Here is a 16251-nt window from a genome sequence, read left to right on the forward strand (position 1 = left end):
GATAAGCTGAAGGGCAGAAACCATTATTACTGATAGCTCAGCTACATGGGTCAGCTTCTGCAAAGGACAGAGGACGCAGAGGACTTTATCTTTGCTTTTTAACGATCACATGTCTTAGTGTGTGAAATTTCCAAAATGGCATCACTGTAAGAGTGAATCGTGCCAATTCAGTGTTCCTTGCCTTTTGTTATGAGCGTCTCACAAGCTAGCTTATGAGTCACCCAGCTCTGCCACCAGATGTGTACCCTACCTATATTTTTCTTCCCTCCTTGCTTAATTCCACAACACCATCTCTTTCCCTTCGCTCTCTTTTCCTCTGCCTCTGATTACATCTCTCCATCCATACTCCTGTCTGTCTTTTCCTCCCCCGCACTCTGACTAATGTCCCTTAAATACCCCTCTGTTCCTCCCTCCTCCTTTTTTTCTTCCTTCTTCATCTCTCTGCTTTCTCTCCTTCTATTCCCTTTCCCTCCCCACACCCCCACACCTCCTCATTCGCCCTTTCCCCCACTTGCTCCCCCCCGACACTAACAAACACACACATACACACACACACACACACACACACACACACACACACTCACACACACACACACACACACCAACACACACACATATGCTCACACTCCCTCCCTCTGTCCCCAGGCCTCATCATTTCCCTGCAGCTGCTGCGGGGTGAGCTGGAGCAGATCAGACGGGAGAACCAGGCTGTGTTCAGCAGGGCCCTGGCACTCACACGCAAACTGGGTTTCCCAGATGTCATCCTGCCAGGTAAAAGGGGGGGAGGCGGTAATGGGGACCTAGAGGATCAGGGAGGAGGTGGAGACCAGCGGGCAGATGGGTAGGAGGCATGGATAAAGGGGAAGGTCACAGATCAGGGCTGGGAGGATACAGATGAAGGAGAAAGGGGATAGGGCAAGAGGGATGTAGAGAGCATGGAAAGGGGGGAAGGGATCAAATAGAAAAGAGGAACAGCAGGGAGTAGCGTTGAAAAGATATAGATAGATCGCTTTCAGTTGTTCACTCCCCATTTGTATGAGAGCAGCATTTAGGTCAGGTGCTGAGCAGATTATAAAGAGCAGAGGTGTTCAAAGATAACTAAAGAGAGAGCAGAGAGAAAGAGAGAGGTGTGTGTTTATTTCGGTTTCTTTCATCAGCCAGCGTTGCTCTGCTTAGTTTCCATTGAGACTGTATGGCGCACACCTCTCCTCTCCTCTCTCTCCTCTCCTCTCTCCCTCTCCTCTCCTCTCCTCTCCTCTCCTCTCCTCTCCTCTCCTCTCCCCTCTTCTCCCCTCCTCTCCTCTCCTCTCCTCTCCTCTCCTCTCCTCTTTCCCCGTCAGTCTGAAATACCTCTCAATACCACTCTCTGTGACTCATCTGTCCCCAAGGAAATGACTTGGATATAAATAACTATAATCTGATCTTATAAATAACTGCAATATCTTCCACCACTGTTGCCACTGATATTTATTCCATTAAGCACTGACCTCACAAAGGGTGCTGGGACAGTTATGAGCTACAGTGTATTACAACTCAGGAGGGTCATTTTTCATTGACAAGAACAATGACGTGTGGTGCACATCTTGGCAACCCTGTGTGGTGCCTGCGCCGCAGCCTAATTTATGTTGACCACTCTCAGCTCATCTGTGGAGCACAGGGCTGGCAGAATTGTCTGTGCACATGTACATTATAACTTATTAACCATGCCAGGGCATGAGACATGTTTTTTTATCCTAGTCTGGGAATTTCTGGAGATGTCTTTGTCTTGCTTTTGTGACTAGCAGTGACATTGAGGCGAGGAAGGTCTGAGAGAATGTTGTAGAACAGGGATATTGTTCATGAAGTACGAGTGTGTCAGGCCTAACCGGGGTTTTTTCCTGTGTTTGTGTCCAGGTGACATACGTAACGACCTATACCTCACCCTGGAGCGAGGGGAGTTTGAGAGGGGGGGCAAGAGCGTCCAGAAGAACATTGAGGTCACTGTCTATGTACTGTATGCCGATGGGGACACACTCAAAGTATGAAACACATTCTTCTTATTTCCTTACTTTCAATAATTTTCTATCTACTGCATCATCAACCCATGGTATATCAGTGTAACTTTCCTCCCATCCATCCATACAATCTATATCTCAATAAAGACAATCAATCTGCCATGTTCCTTCTCTCTCAGGACTGCATCAGTCTGGGCAGTGGGGAGCCCAACACCAGTGAGCATCGCTCCTTTGTCCTTTACCACAACAACAGCCCTCGCTGGAGTGAGATGGTCAAGCTACCCATCCCTATAGACCGCTTCAGAGGATCCCACCTACGCTTTGAGTTCAGACACTGCTCCAGTGAGTCAGTAATGCTGACCGGTGGCAATCATCCCTTAGCACATGATTTTATTAGGACGGATCGGGTTATGCTTGGGGTTATACAAGTATTGCTTGTGCAGTGTAGATGTAAGCATGATATGATGCCTGTGCGCTTCCTTTCAGCTAAAGACAAAGGGGAGAAAAAACTGTTTGGTTTCGCCTTCACTCCTCTGATGAGAGAAGATGGGACCACGCTGTCAGATGAGAGCCATGAGCTGTATGTCTACAAGGTGGGAGCATGATTAACACAGACACACACACACTTACACTGACATAGTTAGAGAGGTATGGTGCCTTGTAGCAACTGTAATAACTAATAACCGGATGACATAATAACTTCAAAATGTAATAAAATGTTCCTCTAAATGGGTTCAAATGTAGTAAAACCTGTTAATGTAATAAAGTTGCACATCATGTAATAACATGACATTATTACATTAACCAGTGATTATTACTTCATGGGGGGTGTAACATTTTTAACTGATGGTGTAATAATATTAATGATTAATAATGTAATAACTCGGTATTATGAGGTAACTTGAGTTAAACCAATAGATGGATTTGCTGATATTAGCTTTTTATTAAATATCAGCCAGCTATGTTGCCAACTGCCTATATGATGGAGGCTCCTCCCTGATCACAGCTACATTAAAACAGACTTTAAAACCTGTAATGACATTTATTTTATTTTCATTTTATTAAGTAATGTAATGTTTTTGTAAATTAATTCTTCATTTACAGGTAGTAATGTATCCCAGAGTTTTCCCTACTGGTACGACCCTGCCTCAAAGAGCTGCTAACCATAAAAGAATCTCATTAGTTTAGGTTTCAGTGGAGAGTTTTACTGTTCCATGGTCTAAATGCTGTTTCAGAGGCTTGACAAAAATAAAACTCTGGCGGAAACACCAAATACTTGTAATGAAATGAAAACATTTAAAAATATTGACTATAGGGCACAAAATATTGGCTATCGGCAGCTTCAAACCGAAAATATCATTAACAGCCTTCAAACACCCATATTGGTCGAACACTAGTAAAAACTAAATATTATTACATCATCAGTAAAAAATATGATACACCCCTTATTAAGTAATAATCGCTGGTTAATGTAATAATGTGATGTTATTCCAATATTTGGGTATTTTACTACATTTTAAGGGAAATTTTATTACATTTTGATGTTATTTTGAAGTTATCACGTTATCTGGCAGTTATTGCTGTACATTATCAGTTGCTACATGCCTCAAAAGTACAGAAAAAGCGCAGTGCAATAGTAATCATCAAACCTAGTGGACTGCTGAGTCTCATCTGTCCTTCCTCAGTGTGACGAGAACGCCACCTTCAGTAACCAGGGCCTGTACCTCAGCATGCCCTGCTGCAAGGAGGACTTCAACAGCTGCCCCAACCTGCCGGCCAACCTGCCCTTCCAGAGGAGTCCCAAAGAGACCTTCTGGGTCTCTACGCTGCTCTGCTCCACCAAACTCACACAGAACGGTAACCTGACAGCTTACATGCTCTTCTGTATATTTCACCATTCTATTTCTATTCTATTCTATTCTGTTCTGTTCTGTTCTGTTCTGTTCTGTTCTGTTCTATTCTATTCTATTCTATTCTGTTGTGTTCTATTCTGTTTTATTAATTTCTATTCTATTCTATTCTATTCTATTCTATTCTATTCTACTTTGTTCTGTTCTATTCTATTCTATTCTATTCTATTCTATTCTGTCCTGTCCTGTCCTGTTCTGTTCTGTTCTGTTCTATTCTGCTCTGCTCTGTTCTGTTCTATTCTGTTTTATTAATTTCTATTCTATTCTATTCTGTTCTGCTCTGTTCTGTTCTGTTCTGTTCTGTTCTATTCTATTCTATTCTATTCTATTCTATTCTATTCTATTCTGTCCTGTCCTGTCCTGTCCTGTCCTGTCCTGTCCTGTCCTGTCCTGTCCTGTTCTGTTCTGTTCTGTTCTGTTCTGTTCTGTTCTATTCTGTTTTATTAATTTCTGTTCTGTTCCGTTCTGTTCTGTTCTGTTCTATTCTATTCTATTCTATTCTATTCTATTCTATTCTATCCTGTCCTGTCCTGTCCTGTCCTGTCCTGTCCTGTCCTGTCCTGTTCTGCTCTGTTCTGTTCTATTCTGTTCTATTCTGCTCTGTGTTTTCAGTGGACCTCCTGGCCCTTCTGAACTGGAAGGCCCATCCGGACCGGGTGTTGGATATCCTCGGTCGACTACGTCAAATCAGCGGAGAGGAGATTGTCAAGGTTACTGTCCGCTGATTATTTATCTTATGATGCGAAGCGTGATATTGACGGCACAATCACAGAATATTTAACCTAAGGAGGGGCATGGTTTTAAATCACCTATATTATTTGGCCCAGGGAAGAAAAAATGACTTGCCGTTTTTCTAAGTTAAATCCCCAGTCTTGAATTTTTAAAGATTATTGATTATAGTTGAAATTCTTAGAGGGCAAGTCATGCAGATGAAAGAATAATCTGTTTACAACTTTCTTAACTCATTGTTAATCAAAATACATGTTGACTGTGTTGTAGTATTCAGAAATAATGCATGTAAAACATCTTTTACTGTTTAAAAAAAAAGAATGTAAGAATGTAAGCCCTTTGTTTCTATTTTAATTACAGACAAGGCCTTTAATGTGATACTGTTGCGTCGTGATGGTTTTGCTGAGTCTTGTTCCCTTTTTCCCTGCAGTTCCTGCGAGATGTCCTCGATACGCTCTTTTGTCTCTTAGATGACAACACTGATAAATACGGGCCGCTGGTTTTCCAGTCACTGGTAGGAAAACAACAGTTCACTATTTTAATGAAACACAGATCGTACATTAAATGATGTATTGCGACCATAAGCAGAGGAAATAGGCATAACATCTATTTACCCGTGTGTGTTCAGGTGTTCATCATTAACCTGCTCAGGGACAGCCGCTTCTACCACTTCAGACCTGTCATGGACTCCTACATCCAAAACCACTTTGCTGGAGCTCTGGCTTACAAGTAAAACAATACATGCATCTTTTCCATTTCAAATTAAATCAACTTAAAAATCTGATTGAGATACTTGCAAAGTTGCAGATGACGTGGACTCTGAGGCTCTCAATTTATTTGCAGAGAGCTGATTCGATGTCTAAAGTGGTACATGGACCGCTCCGCCGAGGTCGTCAGACAGGACCACATCCAGGAAGCCATGAGGGTAAAGTTCACGTTCGAGATCACACACACACACATCCATCTCGTTCAGATTCTGAGCGGCAAGAAAAGTCTGTCTTGATTCTTTCAAAGGAGATTCACTGGTGAGGCATAAAGAAATTGTCAAAGCGAAGGCAAGCAGGCCTGATAAGGCGTAATATGAAGCCTTACAAGGCTACAGGAGCCGAGTTCTCCGCTCAGAAAAAGACTAATGAAAGGAAGTTATCAATACTTTATCTCTAGACGTATTGATGTGTGGGTTCACATAGTCTTTGAATTTCCTGTTGCCTCTATGATGAGATCATGTAAAGACATATTCAGTTACGAGACCTGAAGATTGGAAACATCTCTTTCATGTATTGATTTTCTGTGCCAGGTAAAGCACAGAGCCATCTGGTGCTTGGTGCTTGTTCCTTGTTAGGGAACTGCAAGATGATGCGATGTGACATGTACCTTAGCTGACTGTTTCTCCCCCCCCCCTTCCCCCCACCCCCCCCCAGGCTCTGGAGTACCTGTTCAAGTTCATTGTCCAGTCTCGTATCCTGTACTCCCGAGCCACCTGCGGGATGGAGGAGGAGCAGTTTCGGGCGAGCATCCAAGAACTCTTCCAGTCCATCCGCTTCGTCCTCAGCCTGGACAGCCGCAGCTCCGAGACCCTGGTCTTCACGCAGGTCAGACAGTTAGCAAGGCGTCTCTCTGTCTGTTGCACTTTGACATCTATCTACAATCATCTGCTTGTGTATCTTTGGTTATAAATGTTTGTTATTTTCTATTTATTCATCTGTTTAGTTTGCTTTCATGTGTCACACATTGATTTGCCTTTTTTTTTTTTTGCTCTGTTAACTTTTTGTTGAAGTCTTTTTCCATTCTGTGCCCTGTTTGATTGATGCTCCGATCCCTCTCCCCCCCACTGTTGCCCCATCCTCGACTTGCTCTTGGACAGTTTAGGGGTGTGATCAGCTGCATGCCTCTCTGTGGTCATGCTCCGGGGCTCTCGTCTGTCTCAGTAAGTCACAGTGCCCCCCTGTGTTGGTCCCACAATGCAGCAGAGGCTGTGCATCCACCAACCTGCTGAAATAGGATGACGTTTTCCTAAGTCACCGATATGCAGTCAGTTCTTTAGATTTGGGTATTGTATTGGTTACTTCAGACTCTGAAGGAAGGAAACTATGAGGTTATGTCTGCGTAAGTAGATACAATTTATTCCCATTCAAGGCATTGAGATCTTGGGTGTGCTCCCTTTAGAATATGAATAGCAGGCTTAAATTTGGGTTATTCTGTTTTGTGTCACATTGAAGAGAATCCCATTTGATATGAAAGTGATATTTCCATGCTCCATTTCCACATGTTCAAATTGTAGCTTGGTGCATTTTGTAATGCAGATGTACATTACAAAATCTTATTCTCTCTCCTTCTTTGTTTTCCCCCCTCAGGCAGCGCTGTTGAACAGTTTCCCTGATATCTTTGATGAGCTGCTGCAGATGTTCACTGTGCAGGAGGTGGCTGAGTATGTCAGGGGCACCCTAGGGAGCATGCCCAGCACGGTGGACATCGGCCAGTCTATGGATGTAGTCAAACTGCAGTCCATTGCCCGAACAGTCGAGAGTCGCCTCTTCTTTTTCCCAGGTAAGATAAAAATTTTAGTTTAGACTGTGTAATTCCACATATGTAAGCCCAATGTACATACAGTGCTTTCACCTTCTCACTCTGTTTCCTCTGCGTTTTCTCTCTCTCTCCGTCCTTCAGAGTCTCGTAGCATCTTGCTGCCGGTGGTTCTGCATCACATCCACCTGCATCTGCGCCAGCAGAGGGAGCTGCTGATCTGCTCTGGGATCCTGGGCAGCATCTTTTCCATCATCAAGACTAGCTCCATGGTGCAGTACTTTGTGCCATATGCACACTCTATAAAACTCTCTATTGCGCCTTACAGGCTCTATTGTTTGAAGCGAAAAAAAAAAAAAAAAATAGGAAAAATGCAATCTAAAATTCCTGTCTGTCTTATTTAAAGATATTTGATCATGGTAATGCAGCTGTAGCTTGTTAGGGCGAACACTACAGCATTGTTACAACACATTAAATGGCCTATTAAGCAGCATGTGTCTTTGTCTCAGTTATTCGCTAAATATTTCTCTGCTTTCCTTCCACTCATTCTCCGTTTCTCTCAGGAGTCTTCGGTCCAGGAGGAGGTGGAGATGATGGTGGAGAGTCTGCTGGATGTGCTGCTGCAGACTCTGCTGTCCATCATGAGCAAGTCTCAGTCTGTGGAGACGTCCAGAGGACAGCGCTGTCCCCAGTGCACCGCCGAGATCACGGTCAGCGCTGCACTCTGGGACACACATACGTGCCTCTTTGAAATTAAGAATATGCAGTAAAAACAGTTGCAATTCAGTTATTATTTTGAATTGATGAATCTCTATGTGTGTGTGTGTGTGTGTCCGTATCATTTTCTCCTGTGCAGGGGGAGTATGTTTCCTGTCTGCTCTCCCTGCTCCGGCAGATGACAGAGATCCACTTTCACCACCTACTCAACAACTTCCATAGCAAGGAGGAGCTCAAGGTGGGAACCCGTCTCTGAGTCACACAAATGAACAAGATTAAAGTGTTTTGCTGAAGCCTGCTTACTATATACCTAGACTGCATACGGTTTGTGAATATATTGCTCTCCAGGAGTTCCTGTTGAAGATCTTCTGCGTGTTCCGCAATCTGATGAAACTGACTATCTTCCCCCGAGACTGGAGTGTCATGAGGCTTCTGACGAGTCAGTAAGTCTGCTTTGCCATTTCTGTCAAGCTGTCTTTGTCACAGAGCCGGTAAGGGAATACAACCAACCATGAGATCAGACTCCCTTCAGATAATCCCGATCTGAAGGTGATGTTTGTGTTGCAGTTTTTTTTTTCATCTATTTTTGGCAGCCACCTTGTTTTGTAAGCTGAAGGCGTAACGTTGTGTGTGCTGTGTTTTCTGCAGTATCATCGTAGTGACAACACAGTTTCTATCTCCGGCGCTGCACAAGAACTTCTCTGAGGCCGATTTCGATTTCAAGGTGTGTCTCCGAACAGCAGGGGGGGATGAGGGTGAAGGAAACCCTCTGTACCATAGCCACGAAATATCTAATACTGTTCCATGATTACATTTCTGGGAGTATTTCTTCAATACAGCATTTCAATTCTGTATGTAATTGTGTATGTGTGTTGTGTGTGGCAGGTGTGGAACTCCTTCTTCAGCCTCACAGTCCTGTACATCAACCAGCCCAGTCTGCAGCTGGAGCCGCTCAGCCAGGCGAAGAGGAAGAAAGTCCTTGACAAGTAAGAAGCTGTTTTTATTTGTGTGTGTTTCCTTTCCAACACACTGAAGTCATAAACCTGTTAGTTTTCTAACTTTCTACTTTCCTACACTTGCCATTTTGTAGGCATGGAGATATGAGAGTGATGATGGCCTATGAGCTCTTCAGCATGTGGCAAAAATTGGGTGAGATCATCATCCTTAACACATAAACACACACAGATACACACCTCACACACACACATACATTTACATTTACTTGTTACTTGTTTATGAAATCTATAATGGATTCCTGTCTGTGTGATCCAGGTGACAATAAGCCCCACTTCATACCAGGAATGATGGGTCCCTTCCTGGGAGTCACCCTGGTGCCTCAGACCGAAGTTCGAAATATTATGATTCCAATTTTCCATGACATGATGGATTGGGAGCAGAGGAAAAACGGCAACTTCAAACAGGTCATTGCTACATTATTGCGTTATTAACTGCAGATCCTGTGCCACAGCAGATGTCCTGATCCGATTTTTGGACAAATGGGTACTCACTCACATTTTTTGGCTGAACGTGTGTGTGTGTGTGTGTGTGTAGGTGGAAGCAGAGCTGATGGATAAGCTGGACAGCATGGTGTCTGATGGGAAAGGAGATGATAATCACCGAGAGCTCTTCAGCCTGTTGTAAGAATCAAACCTTTGTTTAGCTTTTACTGCACCAGTCATGTGCTACGCAGAATAATGCTGCTCTCTCAGAAGTATTTCTTCCTAAAATACGCCTCTGTGTTATTTCACTGTCGCACCCCAGGACCCAGCTGTTTGGCCCGTACCCAAGGTGAGGGATAATGCCTTCACAGCCAAGGCCAAGAGGCTGTTTGATTCATATCTGTTTATTTCTTGCGCTCCTCACAGTAATATTTGCCACCTTCAGTAAGAGCGTCTTATTTTCTCTGCAGCCTACTGGAAAAGATAGAGCAGGAGACGTGGAGAGAGACGGGCATCTCATTTGTCACGTCGGTCACAAGACTCATGGAGCGATTACTAGATTACAGGTGCACCTTAGGTTATCTTGCACATCATAACAATATTGATTTATGTTGTTAAATTGCAGAGCAATAACAGAGAATATATGTTCTGTGTTTAGGGACTGTATGAAAGGAGATGAGATGGAGAACAACAAGAAAATTGGTGGCTCCGTCAACCTCATGGTGAGACATTTTTTTAATTTTTTTTATTGTCTCATTGTCTTGATTTTAGGACAAATGGGCTATATTTATAGTGTGAATATTTCCACACATGGAATTGGAAAATAACAAATAATTGTCTTTTTTTATTGAACTGCAGAACTTCTACAAGTCAGAGGTCAACAAGGAGGACATGTACATCCGTTACATCCACAAGCTGTGTGACCTGCATCTCCAAGCAGAGGACTTCACAGGTAACATTAAAACATTAACATTAAATCCGCAGAAGCACCAGAAACTGTTTAACATCTACAGGTGTGCTAGTAGGTGGACTTAGCTGAAGATGTATTTTGCTCTGTTGACCTTTGCCCTGTAACCCCTGGGCCCCTCCACCAGAGGCAGCGTTCACCCTGCTGCTGTACTGGGAGCTGCTGCAGTGGGAGGACCGGCCCCTCAGGGACTTCCTCCACTACCCGTCTCAGAGCGAGTGGCAACGCAAGGAAAACCTCAGCCGTAAAATCCTCCACTACTTCAACAAGGGCAAGGCGAGTGAAATGTTTATAAGTTCGTAACTTACTCCGGCACTTTGACCGAGTTCAAGCCAGGTTTTCATGTCTAAATGCCTGTCATTTCTGACCCACACCAACTGAAATGATGAGGAGAAAGGTCTTATAGGCTCTTTTACTGCCACTGATAGTAAACTGTGGAAATGGAGGCAAGGCCAAGTTCGGTGTTGTACTAATGGGATAGTATCAGTGGATTGGACAAGACATGATACGACTAGAAATTAACCAAACTAAGGTTATTATCATTCACTGAAACTAAATAAAAAAGAAACTAGTCAACTATATTAAATTAGCTAAATGAAAGTCACAGTAGTTTGTACAGCTTCTTTTATTATTATTTTGATATGTTCAACTGGCTGTTTTCTGTCATCTGTAGTGAAGCCATTCCCAAGCAGTAACTTGTTTAATCATAATATATCTTTTGCCCTCATTAACAGCTGGGGAGCGATGGGACCTTGTAAAGTCTTTCTGAAGCTGTTTATCCCTCTTTTTACTTGCTTCTCCCTGTACCTCCAGGTTTTGCTGGTCCTCATTTGTGATTTGTTTTGTTCTCTCTTGTTTTAATCTGTATCCTTTTTTACACTTCAGAGCACTTTGTGACAAATCTAATTTTAAAAGCACTTTACAAATAAATTTGACTTCGCCTGACTTGTAATCATGGAACCGCTGAAACAATTCATAACAAAATCCCCAAAAAAGGTTTTGGGGCCAGACTGAGTTTCATTAAATGAACCATTTCCTAAACTAGCCAAACAAATGATTAAATCTGGATCTGGCTCATGATGGGTGCAAATACAGATATAGAAAACATTACCAGACTACTGACCAAGATCAGTTATCAGATTACCATTTTAGATGGTAATCTTTTGGTGGGCTTAAAAATATAATTTATCCTTTTATTATTTGTAGCAGTTGAGCTAAACCGCAAAAAGGAAGGCGAATGACAAAAAAAATAATTTTCCTAAAAATCATAGTATCAGGCTGTAGGCTATTCTTTATCACGTAAATGCTACAATATGGCACCAAGCACCCTTGTGTCCTTTCCCGTAAAGATAACACCTTGGGGTGCTGTTAAACTTTTGGCCAGCCAACATCTTTTTTTGCAGAAGTAAAATCACTCTAGCTTTCCCCTGTTTAACACCATGTACCTGAATGGATTGCCTTTCTTCAGCTTCAGTTTTAATTATTGGAAGAAACTGCTTTTTCTAGTGTTGAGTGCAAAACCAAACTGTGGATCATCGAAACAGAATCATCATCCGTCTCTTAGCTTTGAGTTGTATCATGATGGAGCTGTCTGTACTGAAGAAACTGACTGCACACAGTGTAATATAAATACAACTGTGTAGCCTATGCCCATGCCACTACAGACAAATACCAAATAAGGGTCAGATGTCTGCTCAAATCTGATTTGCTTCATCCCTGAATCGCTCCTCTTCCGGCTGCTATTCATCCACAAAATTAAATTAGTCGACTAGTCTGTGCTTTGGAGAGGACAATGGCCTCTGGACTTGGGGAGCGGCAGAGAAGGAAACAAAAGTAAAGTGTGGACTCCTCTGTTAACTCTTTGTTACCTCTTCTCTTCTTTTTATCAGCGCTCTTTCACAGCAAATAAGTAACTGTTCTGGATCTGTAGGAATGTTACAAAAAAGCATCCATGCCAAACGGAAAGCTGTGTGTACTTGAGTGGTATTCTGGTACTGGTTAGACTTTCTGATTTGATCATTATTAGAAGTTAAAGGAAAATACATTGAGATGCATATATTGTTCATGCACCAGGCCATCTTTACTGTAAGTAGATACAGCACAGGCTACATAGCACTTCCCGAAAAGAAACTTTAATCTGCTTGAGAAGCTATATTGAATGCCAAGTGTGATATTATAGCTGCTTCTGGTTCTGACCTTTATGGTATAAATATAGCCCAGTAGGCAAGCAAAACTCTCATGACCAAAGCTTTTCCTCTCTGTTTTACATTAGTGATTCTCCCCACTAATTGAATGTAGACAGAGCAGCTCAATATTTCATTCCAACTCCGTCTATAATGATGTAGTAATGCCAGTCTGTCCCAAAAAATTTTTAATATCCCCCAGTCATTTTTTTTTTGTAGCGGTTTCCCTTCAGCTACAGCATAATGTAAACTGTGTTGATTTCTTCCATATGCTCAGAATCCCATCTCTATATCACTTTCCAGTGTTGGGAATATGGAATCTCTCTCTGCCGGGAGCTGGCTTTCCAGTACGAGACCTTGTATGATTACCAGAGCCTCAGCTGGATACGGGTGAGTAAGACAACCGAAGAGTTAGAGCCTGCTCCCTGTTTCTGTTGCTTCTTTTATTATCAACCAGCTTACATGTGCTCACAAGCATGTAATATTGTCTCCGAGGCTGGAAGATGGGATTTCCAGCTCCCTCTCTCTCCACCGGGCTCTCTCTTGCAGTGTGAAGTGTGTAGCAACAAACACAATGTCAGAATTACCAGCACACACCCACACTCATCATCAGCAACAGCACAGGATTCACTAATGTGTGTGATCAAATCATTATTCATCATGACTCTTTGCATATTTATCATTTCGTGACAGAAAATGGAGGCAGCCTACTACGACAACATCATTGAACAGCAGAGGATTGAACCTGAATTCTTCCGAATGGGCTTCTATGGCAGGAAGTTTCCCTTCTTCCTCAGGGTAAAACTCACGAAAGCCAGTCTCTCGTCTTGTCTCTCCTGACACAGTTACGATTCTGCTGACTGTGCTAGCTACACTGCTCCCACATGCCTCAGCGAGTCACAGTGTCCGCTACAGTACCATCATTAGTAGTGCAGTGATCTGCCTTTTTCTGACTCATTTCAAGATATTGACAAGATTGACAAGATATTGACAAGATTGACAAGATATTGAAATTCCTGAAACAAGTATTGTTGCATTGGAAACAAGTTATCTCACCTCATTGGCAGAATTTTTCTCTTCGTTTAAGAAAAATAAGATTTGAAGGCCGAATATGAGACTAAATTGTTAAGATGGATGTTTTTTGCAGTGTAAATCTCTTAGTAGGCATGATCCCACTTTAGTTAAGTATAGCATGTTGAGAGTCATGTACGAATCAAGATGTGAGTTGCCATTTTTACCTTTCACCTGCCTCTGCTTCAGTTTTACATAACTCTAATAACTGTTATCTTCCCTTCTCTTTAGAACAAGGAGTTTGTTTGTCGTGGTTATGACTATGAGCGGCTAGAGGACTTCCAGCAGAGGATGCTGGGGGAATTTCCACAGGCCATTGCCATGCAGCATCCCAACCAACCAGACGACACCATCCTACAGAGTGACGCTCAGTGTATCCTGCTCAGGTTTCGTTACAGTAGGGTTTTGTACTCAGTGGCTGTGTTATGGTTGTGTGCGTCTCAGAGCTTATCACAGATCAAAGGGGAACTTTGAATACAGTGTTGAAGATGACTTCCTTCAGTCGGACAGAACAAAACGTTTGTGTGAGCATTTCTTTTGCGTATCCCTGGTGTTCCTTCTCTCCCGTCAATAAGCCTGTCCATATGTCAATCGCTTCCTTGACACTTGCCTTCAGACCTGCAGATCTACGCGGTGACTCCAGTGTCAGACATCTCTGATGTGCCTCAGCTGGAGCGTGTGCCTGAAAGGATCAAGAGCTTCTATCGCATAAACAATGTCAACCGCTTCCACTATGACAGGCCTTTCCACAAGGGGCCCAAGGACAGGGAGAATGAGTTCAGGGTACGGCGAGCCAGCGGCTGCTTTGTCTGTCCATTGCTGCCTCACATTTCAGCTTTTTTCCCAGGAATAGTGAATTCATTTGTAAGACTTTTGTGTAAAACTTGAAATGGGCTCAACTCTGTGGGCGCTGCAGTTAGATTCAAGCAGTTAGTCTTTATAGATAATAGAACAGAGGCTTTCAGGTGATGTAACCGGATGTAACACACCCTCTGGCAGCCATAGTGGAGGTCCTCAGCTCTTGGGAAACAGAGGCTGTGAACAGCTGATTGTGTTTCTAAACACACAACTTGGCTGCCTCAACAGAATTGAATTTCTGTGCAGTTTCTCACTAGGAGCTAATCATTTCACCAGTGATACATCTGATCAATTTAGCATTTAGATAATGGCTGCTACATCTGGCATTGTCTTATAAACACATCTGATTTGCACACTAGCTAATGTGTTTAGTAGAAGCTAGCGTGTTAATATTAACACTGCTTGCTTTGTTAAATTAGCCTGTTGGCTAGTTAGCTAGCTAATAACGGCAAAAAACAGCTGATTAGATTAGGTTACGGTGACCAGACGTCCCGGTTTGTCCGGGATTGTCCCGCTTTAAAATGTCCCGGTTTTCAACATTCACTACCAAATTGTCCCGGTTTTCACCACAATTAAAATAATAATAATAGTATTATACTTGTTTTCAGCGCTTGCATAGACATTTATCATGTTCTGTCCCGCTCATTATTACCTAACCCAATCAAAAAACATAAACAATGCACCACGCGTCTGAATGTTTTGGTGGATTTTTGGAGACAAAACATAATTTTTCTTTTGCTGAGGCGCTGTCCATGGTGTTGAAAGGTGCAGTCACTAGGTGTGCTAAGCGCTGAAATAATTGTCCCTCATCCTGATGAAAACGCCTATGGTGCGTGCATAAGCGCATACATGCGGTACACTTAAGGGTCCCGGTTTGGGGGTTTGAAAATGTGGTCACCCTAGATTAGGTGAGCTCACTCTTATCAAGCTACAACTTGTAATGTTTTGGAGTAGAGGCAAGATTCAGAGGGGCAAGGGCAAGACAAGACAGTGTCCCGTGTCACAGTAACCTCAATATGGAAACAAACCTCATCAGACTATTCAGTTTTACTTACAACATTACTGAATTGACCCCAACACACTTTTACAGGTACTTTCATTTCTAGCCTGGTTGTTAGATATTTAGCCATTATTTGTGCACAGCCAGTCCTCTACTGGACCTCCATGATGGCTCCAGATGTGGTTGACAGGAGATTTGTGATGCAGCTGCAAAGCCTCTGTTCTCTGTTCTGCTCTCTCTGCATGTTTAACAGAGCCTGTGGATAGAGAGAACCACCCTGATCCTGTCCCGCCCTCTCCCTGGGATCTCCCGCTGGGCCGAGGTGGAGAGGAGAGAAGTGGTGAGGAGTTTTAACATTCATCTCATCATCTCACACTGTGAGCGCTGCCTCCTGAGGGACGTGCTAGACAGTTTCCCCAATCCCTCTTGCAACAGATCTGAAGTTGTATTTTTTTTTTTTACCCATGGTTCTTAGGGAGCATATTGAATAAGGGAGGTTGGTGTGATCTCTGTGTATATATATACAGTACAGTGAACTTCAGACTCTCTCATTATCATGGCTTGGGGTGAATATGTCTACTTGCAGGTGGAGGTGAGCCCTCTGGAGAATGCCATTTACGTGGTGGAGAATAAGACCCAGGAGCTGCGGACTCTGATCAGCCAGTACCAACACAGACAGCATCATGGCAACATCAACCCCCTCAGCATGTGCCTCAATGGGGTCATAGATGCTGCTGTGAACGGAGGCATTGCCAGATACCAGGAGGTACTGTAGTGGGACGGAGGGAGGGAGGGAAGGGGTAAAGAGTGGAGAAAAGAATGAATAGATTTACTGAATTATTTGAATTCATGAATTAAAT

The 16251-nt window shown here is 43.0% G+C and overlaps 1 protein-coding gene across 1 annotated transcript in view; it reads left to right on the forward strand.

The window, feature by feature from the left end:
* LOC139643317 (dedicator of cytokinesis protein 3-like) overlaps positions 1-16251 on the forward strand; it is a 41869-nt gene that overhangs the window by 20623 nt on the left and 4995 nt on the right. Inside the window, exons 14-44 of the mRNA XM_071518429.1 lie at positions 646-771; positions 1894-2018; positions 2174-2336; positions 2481-2587; positions 3680-3851; positions 4517-4614; positions 5064-5147; positions 5262-5362; positions 5477-5558; positions 6055-6225; positions 6988-7180; positions 7301-7428; positions 7720-7866; positions 8013-8111; positions 8222-8316; positions 8522-8597; positions 8759-8859; positions 8964-9022; positions 9146-9294; positions 9425-9510; positions 9635-9661; positions 9783-9878; positions 9971-10034; positions 10171-10264; positions 10407-10555; positions 12766-12852; positions 13156-13260; positions 13765-13906; positions 14150-14316; positions 15645-15731; positions 15978-16157. Of these exons, the coding sequence (XP_071374530.1) occupies positions 646-771; positions 1894-2018; positions 2174-2336; positions 2481-2587; positions 3680-3851; positions 4517-4614; positions 5064-5147; positions 5262-5362; positions 5477-5558; positions 6055-6225; positions 6988-7180; positions 7301-7428; positions 7720-7866; positions 8013-8111; positions 8222-8316; positions 8522-8597; positions 8759-8859; positions 8964-9022; positions 9146-9294; positions 9425-9510; positions 9635-9661; positions 9783-9878; positions 9971-10034; positions 10171-10264; positions 10407-10555; positions 12766-12852; positions 13156-13260; positions 13765-13906; positions 14150-14316; positions 15645-15731; positions 15978-16157 (3560 nt within the window). The remainder of the gene's footprint in view (positions 1-645; positions 772-1893; positions 2019-2173; positions 2337-2480; positions 2588-3679; positions 3852-4516; positions 4615-5063; positions 5148-5261; positions 5363-5476; positions 5559-6054; positions 6226-6987; positions 7181-7300; positions 7429-7719; positions 7867-8012; positions 8112-8221; positions 8317-8521; positions 8598-8758; positions 8860-8963; positions 9023-9145; positions 9295-9424; positions 9511-9634; positions 9662-9782; positions 9879-9970; positions 10035-10170; positions 10265-10406; positions 10556-12765; positions 12853-13155; positions 13261-13764; positions 13907-14149; positions 14317-15644; positions 15732-15977; positions 16158-16251) is intronic.

Source organism: Centroberyx affinis, unplaced genomic scaffold (genome assembly GCF_046629955.1).
Source record: "Centroberyx affinis isolate AG114_WGS23_722 - 3 ecotype Tasmania unplaced genomic scaffold, CSIRO-AGI_Caff_v1 ptg000582l_1, whole genome shotgun sequence".
Classification (NCBI taxonomy): domain Eukaryota; kingdom Metazoa; phylum Chordata; class Actinopteri; order Beryciformes; family Berycidae; genus Centroberyx; species Centroberyx affinis.